General features: G+C 44.3%; 1 protein-coding gene across 10 annotated transcripts in view; it reads left to right on the top strand.

Moving 5' to 3' along the window:
* Nucleotides 1-212: 212 nt before the first annotated feature.
* Nucleotides 213-21,089, top strand: part of LOC123381124 (ankyrin repeat domain-containing protein 26-like) — a 297,965-nt gene continuing 277,088 nt past the window's right edge. For 6 of the 10 annotated variants that reach the window (XR_006587703.1, XR_006587709.1, XR_006587696.1 and 3 more), the window contains exons 1-3: nucleotides 384-486; nucleotides 9,106-9,142; nucleotides 14,501-14,573. Coding sequence is in view for 2 of the 10 variants with exons in the window: in XM_045041250.1 (XP_044897185.1) it covers nucleotides 327-486; nucleotides 9,106-9,142; nucleotides 9,665-9,718; nucleotides 14,501-14,573 (324 nt within the window). In the remaining 8 variants the exon portion in view is untranslated. Of the gene's footprint in view, nucleotides 487-9,105; nucleotides 9,143-9,664; nucleotides 9,719-14,500; nucleotides 14,574-21,089 lie in introns of all 10 variants that reach the window. The other 4 variants (XM_045041250.1, XM_045041251.1, XR_006587695.1 and 1 more) reach the window with 3 other exon arrangements.

The raw sequence follows: 21,089 nt of genomic DNA, 5'->3' as shown, positions 1-21,089 counted from the left end.
CTGAGCCACCCAGGCGCGCCCATTTAACTGACTGAGCCACCCAGGCGTGCGACGACGGCGGCGGCGTGCGGCTGCGGTGGCGGCGGCGGCGGCGGCTTGAAGCGTCGAGTGGCGGCAGCGTGCGGCGGAGGCGTGCGGCTGCGGTGTACGGCGGCGGGCGGCGGGCGGCGGCGGCGGCTGGCCTGAGCGGCGGGGCGGCTGCGCGTGGCGGCTGCGCGGCGGGGGCCTGACGTCACCGGGCGCTCGGCCCCGGGCCCGGCGGCTGCAGCTGCGGAGCTGGAGAGCGGGCACCAGCAGTCTGGGCTGAGAAGGCAGCCTGCGCGGCCATGGCCTCCGGCGCTTCAGCTAAGCCGGCGCAGGGCGCGGGAGCGGCGGCAGGGCAGCCCCGGGCCCCCACCCCCAGCGCTTGGCTGCCCGGCTGCCCCCTCGTCTCGTCCCACAGAGGCGGACACTCCCCAGAGGCTGCTGCGCACCGTCCAGAAGGAGGTGGGTGCCGGAGGCGGGGGCGGGGTCGCGATCCTGGGGGAGGGGGCTTTCAAGCCCCCGGGGAAGGGTCTCCGAAGGAGAGGTGGCCGGTGGCGGCGGCGGGGACGGCCATTGCGTGTTTGGGGCTCACCTCGCTGGGTATTTACCGCCCGCGGAACTGGAGGCGGGTGAGTTTGAGGGTTGGAGTATAGGAGGACTCCGGATGTTTTTATGCTGTATGCAGGGGCGGGTGCAGCGGGAGGGCCCCCCGGGTGTGGGGCACCCCTGGATATGTCTGGGTCGGACGTCCTCTCCTGGAGGAGCCGGTGGTTGGAGCTCAATGAGGTGAGGCAAGCGCCTGGGGCTGCTGACTGGGCGTATTGGGTGGTGGGGGGCTGAATGGAGCTGCAGAAGGAAGACCAGACTTCGGAAGGGGGAAAGGTTCACTGTGGAAAAATGCCCCTCATCCCAGATCTCCCCTTTCCCGCAAATTGTCAGTGCTTGGAGCCACCCCCAGGAGCCAAGAGACTCCCCCCGCCCCCTATCCCTGAAAGCCCCTGGCAAGTGGGTTACTCCATTTGTGGGCTTGTCCCCTGCTGTTTTGGCAGGTGCGTTTCCCTTACCCCCTACCCCACCCCCACATGCAGTCCAGTGAGAAGCAAGCAAGGTTCAACTGTCCCTCTGCCCCTTCTCTCTCCTTGGGGCCAACTGGGAACCCAGTCCAGCCTTCAGTTTCTAGCCCTGGACTGCCCGCAGAGGGGAGAATCCATAGTGGTTGGTTCCCGGGAAGCGTTTAGATGCTTGGACTGTGTGTGTGCGCGTGTGTGTAAAGCATGCACACGTCTATGTGGGCGAGGACATGTGGCTGTGAGTGTGTGCCTCTGAGCATGTCTGTGCATCGGTCTGGAGATATCCGAGTGTATCTTCTTACTGCGTGTACATGGGTCTGTGTGTTTATGTGTTTTCATGAGTATGAGGTGTTTCTGTGTGATGCATGAGTCTCTGTGTACATGGGTGAGGCCGTGACCATGTATGTGTGACTGTATGTGTGTCTATTGCCTTCCTTATGTCACTTCACACCCTGGGACCCCGTCACTGCTGAGCTGCCTCACTCCTGTATCTTGAGTCCTCAGCCTGAGACCACAAATGCCCTCAGACCTTGGGGGCTGGCCTCATTTCTGTGCCTGTGTATGTGTGTTGAGGGTGTCCGCATCTGGTGTCAGCACTGAGCACCAAGAAGCCCCTCCCCGCCTGGTGGCAGACAGCCACCAGAGGACAGGCTTGAAGCCTGGACCTGTTGCTGCCCCTCCCTGCTCAGAAAGCTCGGGCATATGTCTGCGAATAGGTCTCTAGGTGTGGCATGTCCCGCGTTGTTGAAAGAATCCGCTCCAGGGCTGACTGTACATTCCAGCATTTCTTTTTTTTTTTTTTTTTAACGTTTATTTGGTTTTGAGACAGAGAGGGACAGAGCACGAATGGGGGAGGGTCAGAGAGAGAGGGAGACATAGAATCTGAAGCAGGCTCCAGGCACTGAGACGTCACCACAGAGCCCAACGCGAGGCTGGAACTCACAGACCGTGAGATCATGACCTGGGCCAAAGTCGGACGCTTGACCGACTGAGCCACCCGGGCACCCCTGATTCTAGCATTTCCGAATGAGGTGGGATGTGTGGAATTCCTCAGAAAGGCACAGATGTTTTCAGTTTAGCCCTCTTAGAGGCCCTGTGGGGACCTGAAGAAAGCTCTATGTAGATAGACCACCTTCCAACAGAACATACAGACCTACAATATTCTGATGACTGTGTTAGGGGAGGGTGTCTCTAGCACCTCCCCCAGAAGCCTTCAGGTTAAAAACCTGCAGACTCTTTGTTCATTGTTTACCCAAAGGTAGCTGTAATATGTGCTCTGCAGATGTTTGCAATTGGAATGGCTGTGTTTTCAAGGAAATGGTTGGCTGTTCAACTGGGAGTGGGGGCCACAGGCAGAAGAATGTGTGAACAAGGCATCTGCCTCTGCGCAGGGCTCCAGCTGGGACCCTGGTCCCAGCTCTGCCAGCAGCTCCCTCGATGCTCTGGACAAGTCCTTTCCCCTCTCAAGGACTCAGTTTCCACATGTGGGGAAGGAGTGTCCTTGGAGGTCCCACCCATGTCAGTCTAGTTTGGATTATTGGCCGCGGGGTGGGGGGGTGGGGTGGGTATACTTTGCCCCTGGTGACCAGAGGTGTGGGCCTGCATCCTCTCTCCTGGGAGCAGCCGAGTTTGGGGCATGGAATGAGCTTTCTGCCTGACATGAGGCCAAGGTCATCGCCTGATCAGAGGGACCTGTGTGGCATCCCACTTGGTGCCTCAGGGGGGGACGGACAGAACCTTGCAAATTTGGGCAAAAGGCCTCTAGCGCCCCTTGACTCCAGATCTGCAGTCAGAAGGCACGGCTTACAGTAGTGAGTTGGTGGCTGATTCTGAATTCTGTATTTCTTGGGGCACATCGTTTCAGGAATCAGAACTTCCATTTCCTGGGGGCTACTCTGTGCCATACCCTGTGTGTACAGGTAACTTTATGAGGTGAGTGCGATTGTCCCCACTTTACAGACAGACAACCCGAGCTTGGAGGGGAGGCGTGAGTTGCTCAAGAGCACACAGCCGACAGGGTGCAGAGCCAGGGACTTCACCCCCAGGTCTGTCTGACATCAGAGCCAGGCTTTTATCTGTCATAACCCAAACGTGTCCATCCACGTCTGCGCAGCACTGCAATGTCAGCACGTGTGGTGCCATGATTTCCATCGCACGGATGTGAAAACTGGCCCAGAGAGAATAAATGATGTCCCAAGGGCACAGAACCAGTAAAGGACAAGTTCAGGTCTTCTGTTTGTGAGCCCTTTGTTCAGCATGGGTGCCCCCTGAGGGCATGGCGACAAGCCCCTGTCCCACCAAAGCCGACTTCCTCTCTCCTCCCTTTCTCTGCCCACCTCTTTGGGGAGCATCTCCCCCCAGTATCAGAGAGCCAGGCTCCAGTGGAGTGGCATAGGGAAGCTCTTTGCCTACAAATCCAGCAGTCAAGTCAACTCTTCCTTCTCCCCATTTTCTGGGTTCAGAGGAGCCACGTCCCTGCCTGTCACAGCCTTGCCCGGAGACACCTCCCACCCTTCTTCTGGAACTGTTGGCTTAGCAGTCAGTTGCTTTTTTATTTTTTCTATTTAAAACAATTTTTTTTAATGTTTTTCTTTGTTTTTGAAGGAGAAAGAGAGACAGAGCACGAGCGGGGGAGGAGCAGAGAGAGAGGGAGACCCAGAATTCGAAGCAGGCTCCAGGCTCTAAGCTGTCAGCACAGAGCCCGATGCGAGGCTCAAACCCACAAACTGTGAGATCATGACCTGAGCCCAAGCCGGACACTAGTGCACTGTACAATCTGAAAAGTAGGAAGAAAGCTTTAACTTGGTAGACTGTTACCAAAGACCTTCTGTAGGTTAGTTTTGGAAGTTACAGGAAAGGCAGAGATCGAGCAGACAGCGTTTGGATCACGAAGGTGCTCAAAACAGAATAGAGCTGTCCCTGCGGTTTTTGAAACAGAAAAGTTTCTGTGGTTTTTAAAAAAAACTTTCAAAGGAATCATTTTTATTCACGTCCATTTGTTCACTTCACAAGTCACTCTTAAGTGCCTTTTAGCTACTAAGTGTTACCCTGTTGCTGTAGAATACAAACATTCAAAAACCAGTCTCTGCACCCCAGGAGTTCGTTGTTATCCCTGTCATTTGTACTATGTACTCTCTTTAGTGCTTACTAGGTGCCAGAGTCTCGTAGAGCTTATAATTATCATTGTTATTTTGTATTGGCATTTGTTCCAGTTACCGTAAGTTCACGGTGAGGAATCAGAGTTTTCAAAGACTGGGTAGAATCTACGGTAAGCATGCAGAGTGAGTAGTTCAGTTTGCCAGGTAGAGAGGCAGAATGACAATGTTTGGCAGGACCAACATTTGTATGTTTGACAGTGTTTGTAAACTGTCACGATTACGTGTTTGGCGGAGTACACAGCAGTGCAGAGGCGAAGGTGTACGAGTGAACTTAGCAGGATTTATGAGCAGTTGGGTTTTGCTGGTAGAAAACGTGTGCTATGGGAATGGTTGGGAATGAGGTGAATACCTAGGTAAGACAAGCTTATGGAAGTTTGTCAGTGCTATAGAAAGGAGTAGATCTTACCCGATAGGCCTCGGGAAGTTTCTTCAGTAGAATGCTTTTAGCGGCAAATAATAGGTGACTTCTAACAGTGACGAAAACAGTAGGAACCAGAAATGTTTTGATGGTTCGGTGATGTGATCAGGATCCCAGTCGTCTCTTGTTCAGTTTTGGAGTTGGTGGTGTTTTTATTTCTCCTTTCTGGGGTGGCTAATTAGCAACAGCTCCAGGTTATCATATTCTCATATGGCAACATCCAGTGGGTGGGAAGGACTGCTTTTCTTGAGGTGTTTCTTTTCACTAGGAAGAGGCTTTCAGTAGCCTTCCTCTAGCATTTTAAAGACTAGGTTACATCACATACTCACTCCTAAACTGGTCTCTGGTAAATCAGGTACTGTGATTAGCTTAGAATAATCCTTTCTCTTTTTGAAGCCAGGGTGAGGCCACCTTCTTTGTGTATGGAGACAGTAATATCCAAATAAAGTTGTGATTCTCTAGCAAGAATGAAGAATATGGAATGGCTCTTAGGGAGGGAGGCGGCAGTATTTGATGCAGGGAGTTTGGAGAATTTGAAGCCGAAGACTAAGAAGATTAGATTTGAGTTAGGACACTCTGGTTATGGCATAAAATACAGATCACCAAGCCCTTTTCCTAAAGAGCCAGTGAATATTTTAGGTGATGTGGTCTCTCAGCTCTGCCCTTGTAGTGTGAAAGCAGCCGTAGCAATATGTAAATGAAGACCTGGGACTATGCCCCAATAAAACATTATTTACAGAACCAGATGGCAGGTTGGATTTGGCCTGTGGCCGTAGTTTGCTGAACCCTCATATGGAGGATAGGTTATAGGAAGCCACATAAAGAGACTGGGAGGCAAAGGACGCTCTTGTTTTCTTAGCCTGGTATTAGTCCATTGTGAAACTTTCAGCTGTGTAGATTGAAAACGTCAGGGGGTTCAATTTATGCCATTAATTTTTTTTTCTGGGCCTTGTGTCTTTCTCATTTGTTTTGCTGAAAATTTTTTTATTCGTTTAAGAAATAACACTAATATTTGGTGGCTTTTTTTTTTTCCCTGCGAAAATCATCAGTTAAGAACTCGTGTTTGACTAGGGCAGTGGCAGGGGAAAGATAAAGCAGAGACAGAAACAGTATAGTTAATACGAATTTGTGATTCCTGAATATAAAAAGTTAGGGGGTGAGAGAGAACTCTCAGAAGATTCATAGGTTTCCAGGTTGTGTACCGGCATTTAAATTGGACATGAAGAATGAGTAGGACTTTATCAGATGAACAGAGGAGAGCAGCAGGAATGAAGACACAGTAATTATGGCTTTTTGATTATTTTGGCAATAAGTGCCTTTAATAGGTGAACTATATTTTTAATTTTCTAAGAAATTAAGGAAAAGAAACAAACAAGAAAAAACTATAATCAGTAGTAAGTATGTTTTTATACTGGGTCTGATAGTTCTGTTTTTTCTACAACGATCCCTGTTACTTCTTTGATTCCTATCTGGCAGAAAAATGAACTAAGTCCTAGTGAGTTGGAGAAAATGAACTGATTTTTCATATTTGAGAGGAACTTGTATATGGTAGAACATAGTGGCAACCACCAGGATTCTCTTTTTTTTAATTAATTCATTAATTAATTAATTTTTTCTGAGTAAAACAGGATTGTTGCTTGTTTCACACTTTCTGGCATCATGATTTCATCTATTCCTTTGAAACCTTTCTTCAAATGGATATATAGGAATGTAGGAATTTTCCAGGCAAATACCAAGAAAAAGAGTTTCCAGGAAAGGTATTCTGTGACATAACCTTCTGACTGTAACCACGTGTAAGACATCAACCCAAATAATAAAAGTTTCATATAACGCAGTTGTGTTAGAGGCACCCCAACGACACCCAGATTTGATTATTCACTAGAAGAGCTCACAGGACTCAGCATACAGTTGTACTCATGCCTGTGGTTTGGTATGGGGACAGGCTAGAAAGGCCAATCAGCACAGAGAATAGGTGCATGGGGTGAAGTCCAGAGAAGACCAAGCGCAGGCTTCCAGGAATCCTTTCTCTATGGAGTTAGCAGGATGTGCTTAATTCCTCCAGCACGAAATTAGGACAGCGCAAGTGAAATGTTGTCTGCCAGTACGAGGCTTATGGATACTCCGTGCCCGAGGTTTTCATCAAACGCTAATCACATAGGCATCTTCTCCTTAGCATGTACCAAAGTTCCAGGTTTCCAGAAGGAAATCAAGTGTATGGCCTTAAGCACATTGATTGTACCAGCACTTGGGCACTGTGAGCCACTCTTAAGCGGCTAGGGAATGGTGGGAACCCTCCTTAAATCCAAGATCCCAGGGAACAACCAAAGGCCAGTCATTCAAGGAGGATGTTCTGAGGGTAGCCATCTTTGGCCTGCTGGATGAAACCTGTTCTGTATAGGAATTATAGCTCTGACTTAATTTTTGGTGGTGTCTTAAAATTTTATTTTACTAGCAAGTAATATGATGGTTACCATGGTACTGGTTTCAGTTTCATCATCCATATGGAGTAGGTATTTGTACAAAAAAGACTAGGGCCATATGAGGTCATTATAATCTTTTTTGATGTGATTAAGCTTTCATTATGATTCTTAGATACGATCAACATAATGATTTTTGATATAAAATTAGAATAAAATCTCTTAATTCTATGGAAAACCCAGGTTTGATTCCTATAGTGCTGACTCCCTGTTTATAGTTATAAGATAGTTGATCATATTAACCAATTGTTTTCTTTCCTAAGTATACAAATAACTTTTGTATTTTCGTATTTTGCTTTATGTATTTTCATATGCTTCCATATGGGAGACAGTACCCCTATTGTGTTACTTTGATCTCTATCTTAATTTTCGAGGTGACTGTATCATGCGTTAATATATGGTAAGAGTAGCTTCAGTGGATACTGTGTTTTGTTGTTGTTGTTGTTTTTTACATTTAACGAGCCTTATTCCTTACAGCAGTTCTACGTTCACAGCAAAATATAATAGAAAGTACAGAGAGTCTCCATATGCCATACCATGCTCCCGTACACGCCTAGCCTCCCCTGTTGTCAACATCTTGCACGACAGTGGTCCATTTTTAGTAGTATATTTTTTTCAGTTCCTTTGTTTAGTTTTGAGCGAGAGAGCATGCACGCGTGTGAGCAGCAAAGGGGCAGAGAGAGAGAGGAGAAAGAATCCTGTGCTGTCAGCACAGAGCCTGATGCAGGACTTGATCCCATGAACTGTGAGGTCATGACCTGAGCTCAGATCCAGACTTGGACGCCGAACCAACTGAGCCACCCAGGCACCCTGACAACAGTGGTGCATTTTATACGGACACTAACTCATCATTTTCAGGCAAAGTCTCTAATTTGCATTAGTGTTCAGCCTTGGTGTTACACGTTCTATGAGTTTTAACAAATGTGTAATGATGTGAATCCACCTTTGTGGTATCGTGTGAAAGAGTTTCACTGCCTTAAAGGTCCTCTGTGCTGTGCCCTTTTATCCCTACATTCACCCCAACCCTTACCTCCATAGTCTTGCTCTTTCCAGAGTGTCATATAGTTAGAATCATACAGTGGATATCTTTGAATGTTTAGAAAATTAAAATACCCTGGTAATTGAATATGGGCATTCGAGATATTCTTTGCCCTTTGTTTTGTTTTGTTTTGTTGCTCATCAGTAGAGGATCTGATGATATATGCCTTCCATGAAAAAAAGCATGATTTCTGTAGATGTGTGTCACCTAATGGGGACATCATGAACCACTACCTAACACTCACATTGGGATCATGCTCCTCTGTGATGTGCGGTGGGTCTAGATAGACTGTCTAGCAATGGAAGGAGACAGTATCAAGAGGTTAGAACTTTATCAAACTGGAATGCCAAATGCTTCTTACTTACCTTGCCATTGGAAATAAGGCCAGGGAGAGTCTGTTTGCTATGGTTTGGCCAGGCTGCAAAGTACAATAGCTATAGAGCACACTTTGTGAGGGGGTGTTTCATCCTAAAACTGAACAGTCTGTACTGAAGGGCTGGGGAAGTTCTGCCGTGTTACAGCAAAATAAAGATACTCTCTTTTAACTCCCCTAGTAGTGGAAGTCCAGAAAAATCATGCTAGTTTCAGTTTGGCATTGTCAGCTTAGGATAATCATTCTCCTAACGATACCATTTTCCTCCAGTGTCATAGAGTCGGTCAGTGGTGGTCATTGTAAACATCAGTTCACCTGTCGGTGTCAAATTCCGATAAAACCTATTCTTGCTTTTGGTCAATATAGAGGAGAAAGTAAGATTTCTTAGTGCCTTAAGCCTACCAATGGTATAATTACCATTCAGTGTAGTGTGGTTTCCAGGTGTGGTCCCAAAGGAATAGTTTTGAACAAATCATTAGCCATACACTTGTAAGTTCCTATATTTTTCGATTGTTGATTAAACATGTATTTTGCTTTTTTCTTTAGGAGCAGATAAGAATGCTGAGGAAGACTCTATAACCAGGTAGGATTTTTATGGATTTGTAAAAATGACATTTGTTGGGGCACCTGGGTGGCTCAGTCGGTCAAGGGTGTGACTCTTGATTTCAACTCAGGTTTGTGAGTTCAAGCCCCACGTCGGGTTTTGCGCTGACAGCCTCCTTGGGATATCTTTCCCTCTTTCTGTGTGCACTCACTCTCAAAGTATAAAGGAATGAAATGAAATGAAACAGAAAATGAAATGAAAGGAAATGAAATGTATGAAATGAAAATTATGTGTTTCCTAAGGGAACACAGAGAACAAAAGCAGTTGTCGAGTGTTCTACCCTGGACTAGACACTATATCCTATGCATAACATCTGTTAAGTTATATAGTCATTGCATAGCTTTGCAAAGTAGCTGTGTTATTGTAGCCTACTTTTAATTACTTTGGCAACTGCGGTTCAGGGAGGTTGATTACTCGCCCCATGATTCCATAGGTAATGAGTAGCTGAGGGGTTTGCCCGTCAGCTTGTGTAGCTTCCACATCCATTCTCTGTTTCTTCAGCAGCACTGAGATGAAGATACAGATCCTAGGGCAGATCAACTCAGAACGTCCAAGGTAATGATATCGGAACTCTAGTTTAGGGTTTTCTTAAGAAACCAGGTTAGTCCAAGCATTTGCCCTATATGTTTGACCACTAGTGCTAACAAAAGTAATTAGTGCAGTGGTAACTAGTCCCTTGTTTTTACCATCAGAGATTGTAGGGTGGATGTCAGCTATGGCCATGGTGTCACAGCTTTTACATATTAAGCAAAATCTAGTCAGGCAGCTCCTTGGATGTGGTGATATCCCCTCTTCTTGAGACAAATGAGTTTTCTGTAAGGGAAGGATATCTAGTTGTAGACCATGTTCCATTAATAAAATTCAGCCTCTATTTCGAGGATATTGCTCTATGATTCTCTGTTGCCTAAGTTCCCACTCTGGTTTCCCTTTGGGCCAGTACCCTTGAGTAGTTCTAGGAAGCTTTTTCTTTTTTTTGTAGATTTTTTTTCCCCATGACTTTTCTGTACTGTGTTTTTGCCTTTTTACTTTCTTCTCTGGTTTTCTTAGTATTTCTTTTTTTTCCATTAGTTTTTCCACTTCTGCAGGCTGAGGACTCTCCATATTTCCACAGGCCAAATCAAAAGCACTTAGAATCTCAAGATGTAAGGAACCTCAGAGATTAATGCATCAAAATACCCTCTGGTACTTCAACCTATGTTTAACCTCCTTGCCCAATGGTTGTTTACATGCAGAATTTGAAACTCAAAAGAGATTGAAGTGACCTATTTGGATATGATAAGTGACAGAAATGAGATTTAAATTCGGGTTTTGTTTCTTTCTTTCCCTTTCCTTTCCTTTCCTTTCCTTTGCTTTCCTTTCTTTGTTTTTTGTCTTCATCTTGCAGGCAGATGTCTTAATAATAGAAAGCTGGGGAGTGGGTCTAATGAAAACAAGGAGGGTAAGAATCGAATTAGCAGAGGAGACCAGGTTTGAAGAAGAACAACACTGAGTTGGATAGGAATAAGAGCTTTAGAAAAGATGTCAGAATATGGGGGTTTATGCCAAGTGAGATAAAGGTGAATGACAGGAACGAAGGACCCAGGATCAGGGGAGTTGTTTAGAAAGGCATATTCAAATATAGAGTTCAAGAGGGTCCTGTCCAGGTTTCTGCTTTTGTGTGTGTTGGTTTCATTGAAGGTAAGAGCATACCTCAGATTTTCTGATGAGAGAGATTAAAAATCACTTGAGCTGCTGGGAAGAGTCTGTTTACAGCAAATAGAAGTACGATATCCTCTACTTCCACCCCCACTTAGGGAGGAAGGCTTAGATCCTCTCAAGGAATTGGGGGTGGGGGGTGGAGATTCTGAACTACAGAGATGTATGGCCCAAAGCAAGCTGTCTCCTCACTCCACCTCTTTTCCTAAATCTGTGATGCCCTTCACATGTACCTGCGGGGCTGGGCAGGGGTAGGACTGACTTGTCAAATCAGTAGGGGAGCTTCATCTGGATAGGTGATAACAGGCCTATGTTGAGGTGACTGTGTGGATGACTGAGACTCCCAATTAGCTTGTTTTCCAGGAGCAGGACATGGCTCCTGCCCTCGGTCATTTGAGCCCATCCTTGTTGTAGGAGTCTGTGCCTTCATAGGCTAAAGATTCAAAGGTTGGAGAAGGTCACTGAACCGTGCCGAAGTGTGATGTAGGAGTGGGGGCTCATAGGGAAGAAAATATTCAGGCAGCGTAGAGAGAAATGGAGGCACAACTACCAGGACCATTTTGATCGCAGTCTCTCTCCTTGGGTAGCTGAATGCCCCTGAAGGCTTGGAAGGTCTTGCTAGTTCTTATGGACCTCAATAAGGCAAGACCAGTGTAGGAACAAAGTTGGCCTTGGGAACTTTTAATCTTTTAATCTCCAGTTAGTACTTCCACTCATAACATAGAAACCTTCACTTTGGTATATTTACTTAAACGGAGGTCTCCCTGACACACAATGTAATGTGTGATGCAACAACTCTGGATGTTCCACCATGCTCGCCATAAGTGTCGCTCCCATCTGTTAATGTAGAATGCTATGACGATATCACTGACTAGATTCTCTATGGCGTACCTTTGAGCCTTGTGATTTATTTACTCTGTAACTGGAACCCTGAACTTCCCTTTCCCCTTCACCCATTTTGTTCATCCCCCCTCCTCCCCTCCCTCCTGGCAACAGTGAATTCTCTGCATTTATGGGTCTGTTTCTGCTTTTTCTCTGTTCATTTGTTCCCCTTTTTAGATTCTACATAGAAGTGAAATCCTATAGGATTTGTCTTTCTCTGTCTGACTTATTTCACTTAGCCTCATACCGTCTAGGTATATCCATGATGTTGCAGATGGCAAGATCTCATTCTGTTTTATAGCTGCGTAATATTCCAGTGTGTGTGTGTGTGTGTGTGTGTGTGTGTGTGTGTGTGTATGGGTGTGTGTGTACGTGGTCTGTTCACGAATTGATGGACACTTGGGTTGCTTCCATATCTTGTCTATTGTCAACAATGCTACAATAAAGATAGGGGTGCATATATATTTTCAAATTAGTATTTCCATTTCCCTTGGGTAAATAAATACCCAGTAGTGGAATTACTGGATCCTATGGTATTTGTGTTTTTAATTTGTTGAGGCCCCTCCATACTGGCTTTCGCTGTGGCGATACCAATTTACATCCCATGAGCAGTGCACAAGGGTTTTTCTCTCCACACCCTGAGCAACCCTTGTTGTTTCCTGTGTGTTGAAACTGAGCCATTCTGACAGATGCGAGGTGAGAAGTCATTGTGGTAACTTTTATACATTTAATTTTCAACCATTTCAGAGAATTCCCTGCCTGTCACCCTTGGTTATGGAAACTCAGACTGGGTCTTTCCTGGAGATTTCACAGGTTAGGAGAGGTGGAGGCAAAATAGAGAACTGAAAGCTTTTTTAAAACAGGGTCCAAAGTATGAAAGGCCTGTACCCTGGAAACCGTAAAACACTGATGAAAGAAATTGAAGATGACGGAAAGAAAGAGAAAGACATCCGATGCTCACAGATGGGAAGAATACATATTTTTAAAGTGTCGATGCTACCCAAAGCAGTCTACCGATGTAATGTAATCCCGGTCAACATACCAACAGCATTTGCCACAGAGCTCGACAGACAATCCTAAACGTTGTATAGAACCACAAAAAGCTTTGAATGGCCAAAGCAGTATTGCAAAAGAGGAAAACTGGAGGTATTGCAATCTCAGATTTTAAGTTTTATTCCAAAGCTGTAGTAATCCAAACAGTATGGTGGGTACTGGTGTAAGAAATAGCCACATAGCTCAATGGAATAGAACTGAAAACCCAGAAAGAAATCTACAACTTGTATGGTCAGTTAATCTTCCACAAACAGGAAAGGCTATCCAGTGGGGAAAAGGCAGTCTCTTCACCAAACGGTGTTGGGAAAACTGGGCAAGCCACATGCCAAAGAATGAACCTGGACCAATTTCTTTACCATAGACAGAAATAAACTCAAGATGAATTAAAGACCTAAGTGTGAGACCTGAAACCATAAAAAATCCTTGAAGAGAGCACAGGCTGTCATTTCTCTGACGTTTGGCTGTAGCAACATTTTACTAGTTATGTCTCCTGAGCCAAGGGAAATAAAGCAAGAATAAACTATGGGGACTACATCAAACTACAAAGCTTTTGCACAGTGAAGGAAACCGTCAAAACTAAAAGGCAACCTCTGGGATGGGAGAACATGTTTGCAAATGTTTTGCAAATCCTGTAAAGGGTTAGTATCCACAATGTATAAAAAATTGATATAAGTCAACATCCCCCCCTCCAAAAAAGCCCAGTTTGAAAATGAGCAGAAGACATAACCAGACATTTTTCCAAAGACAACATGCGGATGGTCAACAGACACATGAAAAGATGCTCCCCAAAACTACATCGAGATATCACGTTCACACCTGTCAGAATGGCTAAACTCCAAGACACAAGAAGCAAGTGTTTGCGAGGATGTGGAGACAAAGGAAACCTCTTGCACTGTTGGTGGAAATGCAAATGGGTGAGACTCCTGTGGAAAACAGTATGGAGGTTCCTCAAAAAATTGAAAACAGAACCATCCTATGATCCAGTAATTGCACTACTGGATACTACCCAAAAGAATACAAAAACTCGAATTCCATGGGACACATGCACCCCTGTGTTTATTGCAGCTTTATTTCCAATAGGCAGCGCAGGCATCCATGGACAAACGAGTGAACGAAGAAGAAGTCCTATATGTATGTATGTGTGTGTATATGTATATCCATACACACACACACACACACACATACACACACTGGAATATTACTCAACCATAAAACAATGAAATCTTGTCATTTGCAATGACCTGGTTGGAGCCTGAGAGTAGTATGGTAAGCAAAGTCAGGGAAAGAAAAATACCATATGATTTTACTCATGTAGCACTTAAACAGCAAATGAGCAAAGGGAAAAAAAAAAAGGGAGAGACAAACCAAGAAATAGGCTCTTAACTGCAGAGAACAAACAGATGGTTCCCAGAGAGGAGGTGAGTGGTGGGAGGGGTGAAAGAGGTGATGGGGATGAAGGAGTGACCTTGTCATGATGAGCACAGGGTGAGTATGGAGTTGGTGAATCACTATATTCATAAACTAATATAACACTGGATGTTACTATTACTGGAATTAAAGTAAAACTTAATGAAAACAACAGAGGCCAACGTTTAATTATACCAAGAAACTTCGTTGAAGAAACAGATAGCTGACCTTTCCCTTAGTTTTTGAAAAATTTTTTTTCAATAAATGAACATGTTTTTGTTGTATATTTTTGCTCTAAAGGCTTTCCGACAAACCTGGTCCTGATGATTCATGGCCTACATCAGCTAGCCAAGACTTCGATTTTGGTACCAAGGTAAAGTACCCTCCTGTGAAACTCACTTTCCTGCTCTGAATTTAGTTTTCTCCCTTATTTACTCTGAAAATTTAACAGTAGCCTGTGTATCATCATTTTATGTGTGTAACGGAAAGTTAGCAAGAACAAACCACTTTACAGATACATGACGCGTTGAATGTTTTGTTTTGTTTTGTTTTCCTTTGGTAAATCCTAGAGGTGGAGGCTGATGAAAGAATGGGCTGGAAAATATATACTGACCGTGAAATTATATTGGGAAAGGCTTTCCCATAATGGAGGAAATATGACATTTGGTTAAGGATAAGGATTCTTACTGTGATACTAGCGTGACTGATAATACTCATGCCTAAATGAAATCTTATTGGATCCAAGTATCTCTTGTAGGTTGCCCTCCGCCCCAGGCAGTTTTTCTTTTGGTGAGATACAGCATTTTCCTTTGTCTCTATCCTTTGTTCTACATTTAGACTAAAATAATATTAGAAAATGTAGAAATTTAGATGTTTACATTATTTCAACGTTTACCTTACAAAGGTGTTCCCCTGTATTTTTGAAATAACTCCACGAAGAGTAAGTTACAATTGTGCATCTCCATCTCCCTGAAGAATACGTATTTTGCTGAAAAGAGTAGCTCTATGAGCAGAGGCTCTTCGTAGCCAAGTTGTCAAATTTCTAATTTCAGGAATCTTTCATATTCTTGCTTTTAAAACTATCTCCTCCTAGCCCTTGTGTTAGATTCTAAAATTTAAAGTTTCAGACATCTGATATTTATTTAAATATTCATTCCAAAGCCCCTAAATCATTATAAGCTACTGGAGGTTAGGAAACATACTTGTTTGACTCCTGGAGCTCCTAGAATAAAGTCTTGCTTGGAAGAAACAATGTCATAGTTTTTGAATGTGAATAAATGAGTAGGGAAATGGAATTCCGTAGAATGGAATTTGAAAAGTAACGAAATACACGTGATATATCACAATTAAACATGTGAATTTAAAAAGTAAGGCTTCAGTTTATATTCCGTTTTGGTGTTTTATATGTAAAAACGCAAATGAATTATATTGAGGAAATCAGGAGTTACATAAGAAAGAAGGTTACAGTATATTTTTAGTATCCTCCCATTGTGAGCTTAGAATTGCAGGGAAAAACTCCTCAGCCTTTGTTTTGTTAACCCCATCTGTGTCCCATTACATACATCCTTTGAAGGTTCCCATTTCTTCCTAGAATTCTCATTCCCAATTCTTTCTCCATAGTGAAAGTTGATGTGTTAGGAACCTTTCTTGTTCTGTTCTTTTGTTAGTGTGGTAATAATTTATAGCTCTTAGGAAATGATAGATGCCAGTAATTGAACAATTTATTTTAGAGTGAAAAAAATTATATTCTTTATCACAGTATTTATAACCAGATAACAGTAGAGTGATAAAAGTCAGTATTATTAGGGATATACTGTGAATCAAAGACTCTGTTTTATGTATACATTACATATATATATATATATATATATATGCACATACATACACACACACACACACACACATATCTTTAAAAGGGTTAAAAGAGACTATTGTTCATAGTATATTCCCAATCCTACCTATGTACCTGTTGAAAAATGTATGTTGTTTCCACTTACCTTATTTTGCTCACATTTTTCCTTTTCTTCTTTGTCTTAAGCTCATGCTTGATTGATTGGTCATGTCTTTTGTTTTTTTTTCCATTTTTCCTCTTCTCCACCCATGCTTTTTAAAGTATTTTTAAATTTTTTTAAGTTTATTTTTTTGGAGAGAGAGAGAGAGAGAGAGAGAGAGTGAGAGCGAGCGCGCTAGTGGGGTAGGAGCAGAGACAAAGGGAGACACAGAATCCAAAGCAGGCTCTGAGCTGTCAACACAGAGCTCAATGTGGGGCTCCAACCCACAATCCGTGAGATCATGACTCATGAGCTGAAGGTGGACGCTGAATTGACTGAGCCACCTACGTGTTCCCCCTACCATGCTGTTTTTTAATCGTTTACCCCTAGCCTAATGTTTCCTTGCAGAAACCATTTCTTTAGTGTCTGTTCTTTTAGTCCATCACTTTCTGTCAACTCCATTGTCAACATATTGGTTATGGAATTCTACTGTCTGTGTGTGGTTTTCACCCATGACTCATTGCCCTACAAGGTTTATTATTCTTTTTTTCTCTTTGTTGGAAGGAGCTGAGCTAAATGTTTTTGTAATGTTTGTATTTCTCTTGGAAAGGGAAGGAGAGAGGGAAAGAATGAGCAAGTGCTTGTTGTTGTGATCTGAAAATATGCAAGGTATGATCTCAGTCCTTTTATATTTGTGGAGGGCTGTTTTGTGACCCAGGATGTCATTTATATCGGACAATGTTCTATGTGCACTTAAGAAGAATGTGCATTCTACTGCTGTTAAATGAAAAGATCTCACTACATCTGTATTGATATCCATGTATCTAAATGCATATATTAAGTCCAATATATATCTATGTGTATCTGAATACATCTGGTCCAATGACACATTGGATCTGTGTTTCCTTACTGATTTTCTACCTTGATGATCCGCCTGTTGCCATGCGTGGAGTCTTAAAGTCATCTACAATCATGGTATTTGTATGTATACATTTATTCATGTTTGTGATGAATGGATTCATCTATGTGGGCCTTTCGCTTTGGGGACATAAACATTTGCAATTGTTAGCTCCTCTTGATGGATAGACCCCTTAATTATTTATTATATTTTTTAATTTTTTTTTTCAACGTTTATTTATTTTTGGGACAGAGAGAGACAGAGCATGAACGGGGGAGGGGCAGAGAGAGAGGGAGACACAGAATCGGAAACAGGCTCCAGGCTCTGAGCCATCAGCCCAGAGCGTGATGCGGGGCTCGAACTCACGGACCGCGAGATCGTGACCTGGCTGAAGTCGGACGTTTAACCGACTGCGCCACCCAGGCGCCCCTAGACCCCTTAATTATGATAAAATGCCCTTCTGAATCTGTTACTACAGTCTTTGGCTTAAAATCTAGTCTGTCTGGTGGAAGTATGGCAACTCCAGCTTTCTTTTGACTTCTAGTAGCATGATAGGTGGCTCCCATTACCTTCACTTTGAATCTGGAGGTGTCCTGGGGTCTAAAATCAGTGTCTTGTTGACAGCATATAGATGGATCTTGTTCTTTGGCTTTGTTTTGTGTTTTATCCATTCTGATTCCCTGTGTCTTTTGATTGGGACATTGAGTGCATTCACATTCAGAGTGATTAGTGAAAGATACGGATTTAGTGTCTTTGTGTTATCTGAAGGTTTCATGCTTTAGGTGAGGCCTCTGGTCCTTTGTAGTCTCTGCTGCTTTCCACTCACAGAGTCACCCCTTAGGATCTCCTGCAGGGCTGGTTTAGTGGTCATGAACTCCATTAGGTTTTGTCTGTCTGGAAAAGCCTTTCTCTTCTCTTTCGATTCTAAATGACAGCCTTGCTGGGGAAAGGAGTCTTCGCTGCATATGTTCCCATTCAGCACATTGACCGTTTCCTACCCCTCCCTTCTGCCCTGCCAAATTTCATGGGACAGGTCTGCTGCTACCCTTATGTGTCTTCCCTTGTAGATTAAGTAAGACCCGTTTGTCCCTAGCTGCTTTCAGAATTCTCTCTTTATCCTTGTAGTTTTCCGGTTTCGCTATGACATGTCGTGGTGTTGACCTGGTTTTGTTGATTTGGAAGGGAATTCTCTGTGCCGCCAGGACTTGGATGCCTGTTTCCTTCCCCAGATGAGGGAAGTTCTCAGCTCTAAGTTGTTCAAATAAACCTTCTGCCCCTTTCTCTCACACTTCTTCTTCTGGGACTCCTGTGATGTGGCTATTACTTCATCTCACCGAATCACTTAGGTCTCTGGTACCTGCCTCGGAGTCTAGTAATTTCCTTTCTTTCCTTTCTCTGCTTCATCTTTGTCCATAATTGTATCTTCTGTTTCACCTATTCTGTCTGCTGCTTCTCCCATCCTTGCTGTCACTGCATCTAGTTTATTTTGTATCTCCTTTACAACATTTCATTTTCAGCATTCATCGTGATGATTCATTCGTTCCTTGATCTCTGAAGCAGCTTGGTTTCAAGCCCAGCCATGAGTCTTCTGAGTGTTCTTCCAAAACCTTGATGAGATATATTGTTTCTGTCTGTTTCGAGCACTTCTCTGGCTGTCTTTCTTCCTGGAATTTTTTTTTTTGAGGAGAATTCTTCTGATTTGTCGTTTTGGCTCGTTTCCTGTCCTTTATGTCCTCTTATGTTTTAAGAGCTTGTTCTGTGTCCCCCACCTGCGAGTACTGCTATATTACAAAGGGGTGCTACGCTCTCCAGGGCCTGACAGTTGAACACGTGTTTTTGGAGTGTGTTGTGTGCACTCTGTTGGTGCGTCTTTGGCTGCTTTTCTCGCTACTTGGAGTGGTGGTTTGGGCCTTCCACCAGGTGTGCTTTGATTTGTTTGTTGAAGTAATCTTGGGAAAAAGGAGAAGAGGGTGGTGAAGAATCCTTAGCCCAAACAAGAGAGAAATGACAGGAGTGGGGAAAAAAGACCAGGCAGTGACTCAAAGGAGCTATAGGGCTTAATCCAGAAAGAGAGGGAGGAAAATGAAGAAGGACATCTGGAAAAGTATAGAGAACGTGCCCGATGAAACCAACAAAGAACCAGAACAGAAGAACAAAGGGAAATTATAAATATACATAAATAGCTTTGACCCAAAGTCAACCCGAGACTACTAGGCTGATTCCAAAGGGAGAAGAGGAAAGAGGAGAGTAGAAGGAGAAAACAGGGAAAAGAGAAGAAAGGGAAAGAAAAGGAAAGAAAAGATGGGTGCCTGGGTGGCTCAGTTGGTGAAGCGTCTGACTCTTGACTTTGGCTCAGGTCATGTTCTCGCTGTTGGTGGGTTCGAAACCCCCACCAGGCTCTGCAGTGAGAGCATGGATCCTGCTCGGATTCTCTCTGTCTCCCTCTCTCTGCAACTCTCCTGCTTGATCGATCTCTCTCTCTCTCTCTCTCTCTCTCAAAATAGAGAAATAAACATTGAAAAAGAAAAGAAAAAAAGAATAATAATTCAAATGAAAACAAACAAAGATACAAAACCAGAGGAGTGTTGTCTACTGGTGCCTGGGACTGGTGGCTGTGCTGGTCTAGGGGAGGGGCTGTCTGGTCCCATCAGTGTCAGTCTCACTCCCATAGAGAAGCAGTTACCAGGCACAGAGAGGCAGGGTTTGGGGTAATGGGCCTGGCTCCACTGAGGCTCACTGTCCGTTCCCTGAAGCCCCACCTTGTTGGTCATGGGGAGAGAAATGGCGACACCCCAATCTCTCCTGCCCACACGAGGTGTCTCAAAACTCACTGTTTAGGCTGTCCTCACAGAATAGCCTGGGGGGCCGGCTTGCCTCTGCTGCACAGTCTCCTGTGCTCCCTGAGCGCTGAGCTGGGATTCAAAACCCTGTAGGATCCCGCTTTGCTCGGACCTGATTCTGGAGTAGCGCCACTCTGTGCAGTGGACAGAGGGCCTCTGGTTCGTGCCTGCAGGGTCTTTTTCCCTTGGGGAGGGCAATACCTCCTCTTTCCACCATACTCAAGGTGTTCTCTCCCAGTGTAGCCCTGAGATTGCTACCAAGCCTAGGGACGGCTCCCTCCCCACCAGGCGTGGGAGGTGGCAGCTCTGGTCTAGAGAAAGTATGGCAACCTTGAAAATTCTGCTTTTTTAGCTTCTAAGGCTGTTTTGCAAAGTAGAAACTGGCTCTCTGGACATCTCCTTGGTCTGTGGTCCGGACAGGTTTTCTCATATCCAAATACACTTCCCACAGCCTCTCTCTCTCTTCCTTTCGTTTCTCCACCAAAGGGCTTCCCCGACTCCATGCCTGCGCTGCCCATTTTCTTTCTCCCAATTCGCATACGCACCCTTCTGTCCTGCCAATGCACCTGTGGAGATTTTCCTGTCCCTCTGCAGCCTGTATCGCTGGTATTCCAAGTGTTGTGACCTCAATACTGCTGTGTTTGAGGGACAAGAGAAATTCTGATCCCCCTCCTCTGCCATCTTAACTCCTCCCGCCTCCTTTTACTTTCCTTTTCACAATTTCACAGTTCCGTGTAGGATTGCATTATTCTATCAGTTTAATATGTTTTATAGATATTTATGATGGGCTTTTCTTACTTGAACTTCATTGATCTGCATTTTCTTGTTTTTTTTTAAATTTATTCATTTATTAATTGGAGACAGAGACAGAGAGAGCACACGTGGGGAGGGGTAGAGAGACAGAGGGTGAGAGAGAAAATCCCAAGCAGACCCTGCACTGTCAGCGCAGAACCAGACGGGGGGCTTGAACCCTTGAACTGTGAGATCATGACCGGAGCCAAAATCAAGAGTCAGGTGCTAACTGAATGAGGCATTCAGGCGGCCCTAACATTTTCTTTGGAAGTCCCCTGGGCACTTTAAATTTAATATGCCCTAGTTTGTAGACATTGTTTCTGACCCTTTCCCTTTCCTCTTTCCTGACTCTTTGTAATCTGTTCTTT

The sequence above is a fragment of the Felis catus genome, chromosome D3 (assembly GCF_018350175.1).
Source record: "Felis catus isolate Fca126 chromosome D3, F.catus_Fca126_mat1.0, whole genome shotgun sequence".
Lineage (NCBI taxonomy): Eukaryota > Metazoa > Chordata > Mammalia > Carnivora > Felidae > Felis > Felis catus.
This window is presented reverse-complemented; position numbering and strand designations above follow the sequence as displayed.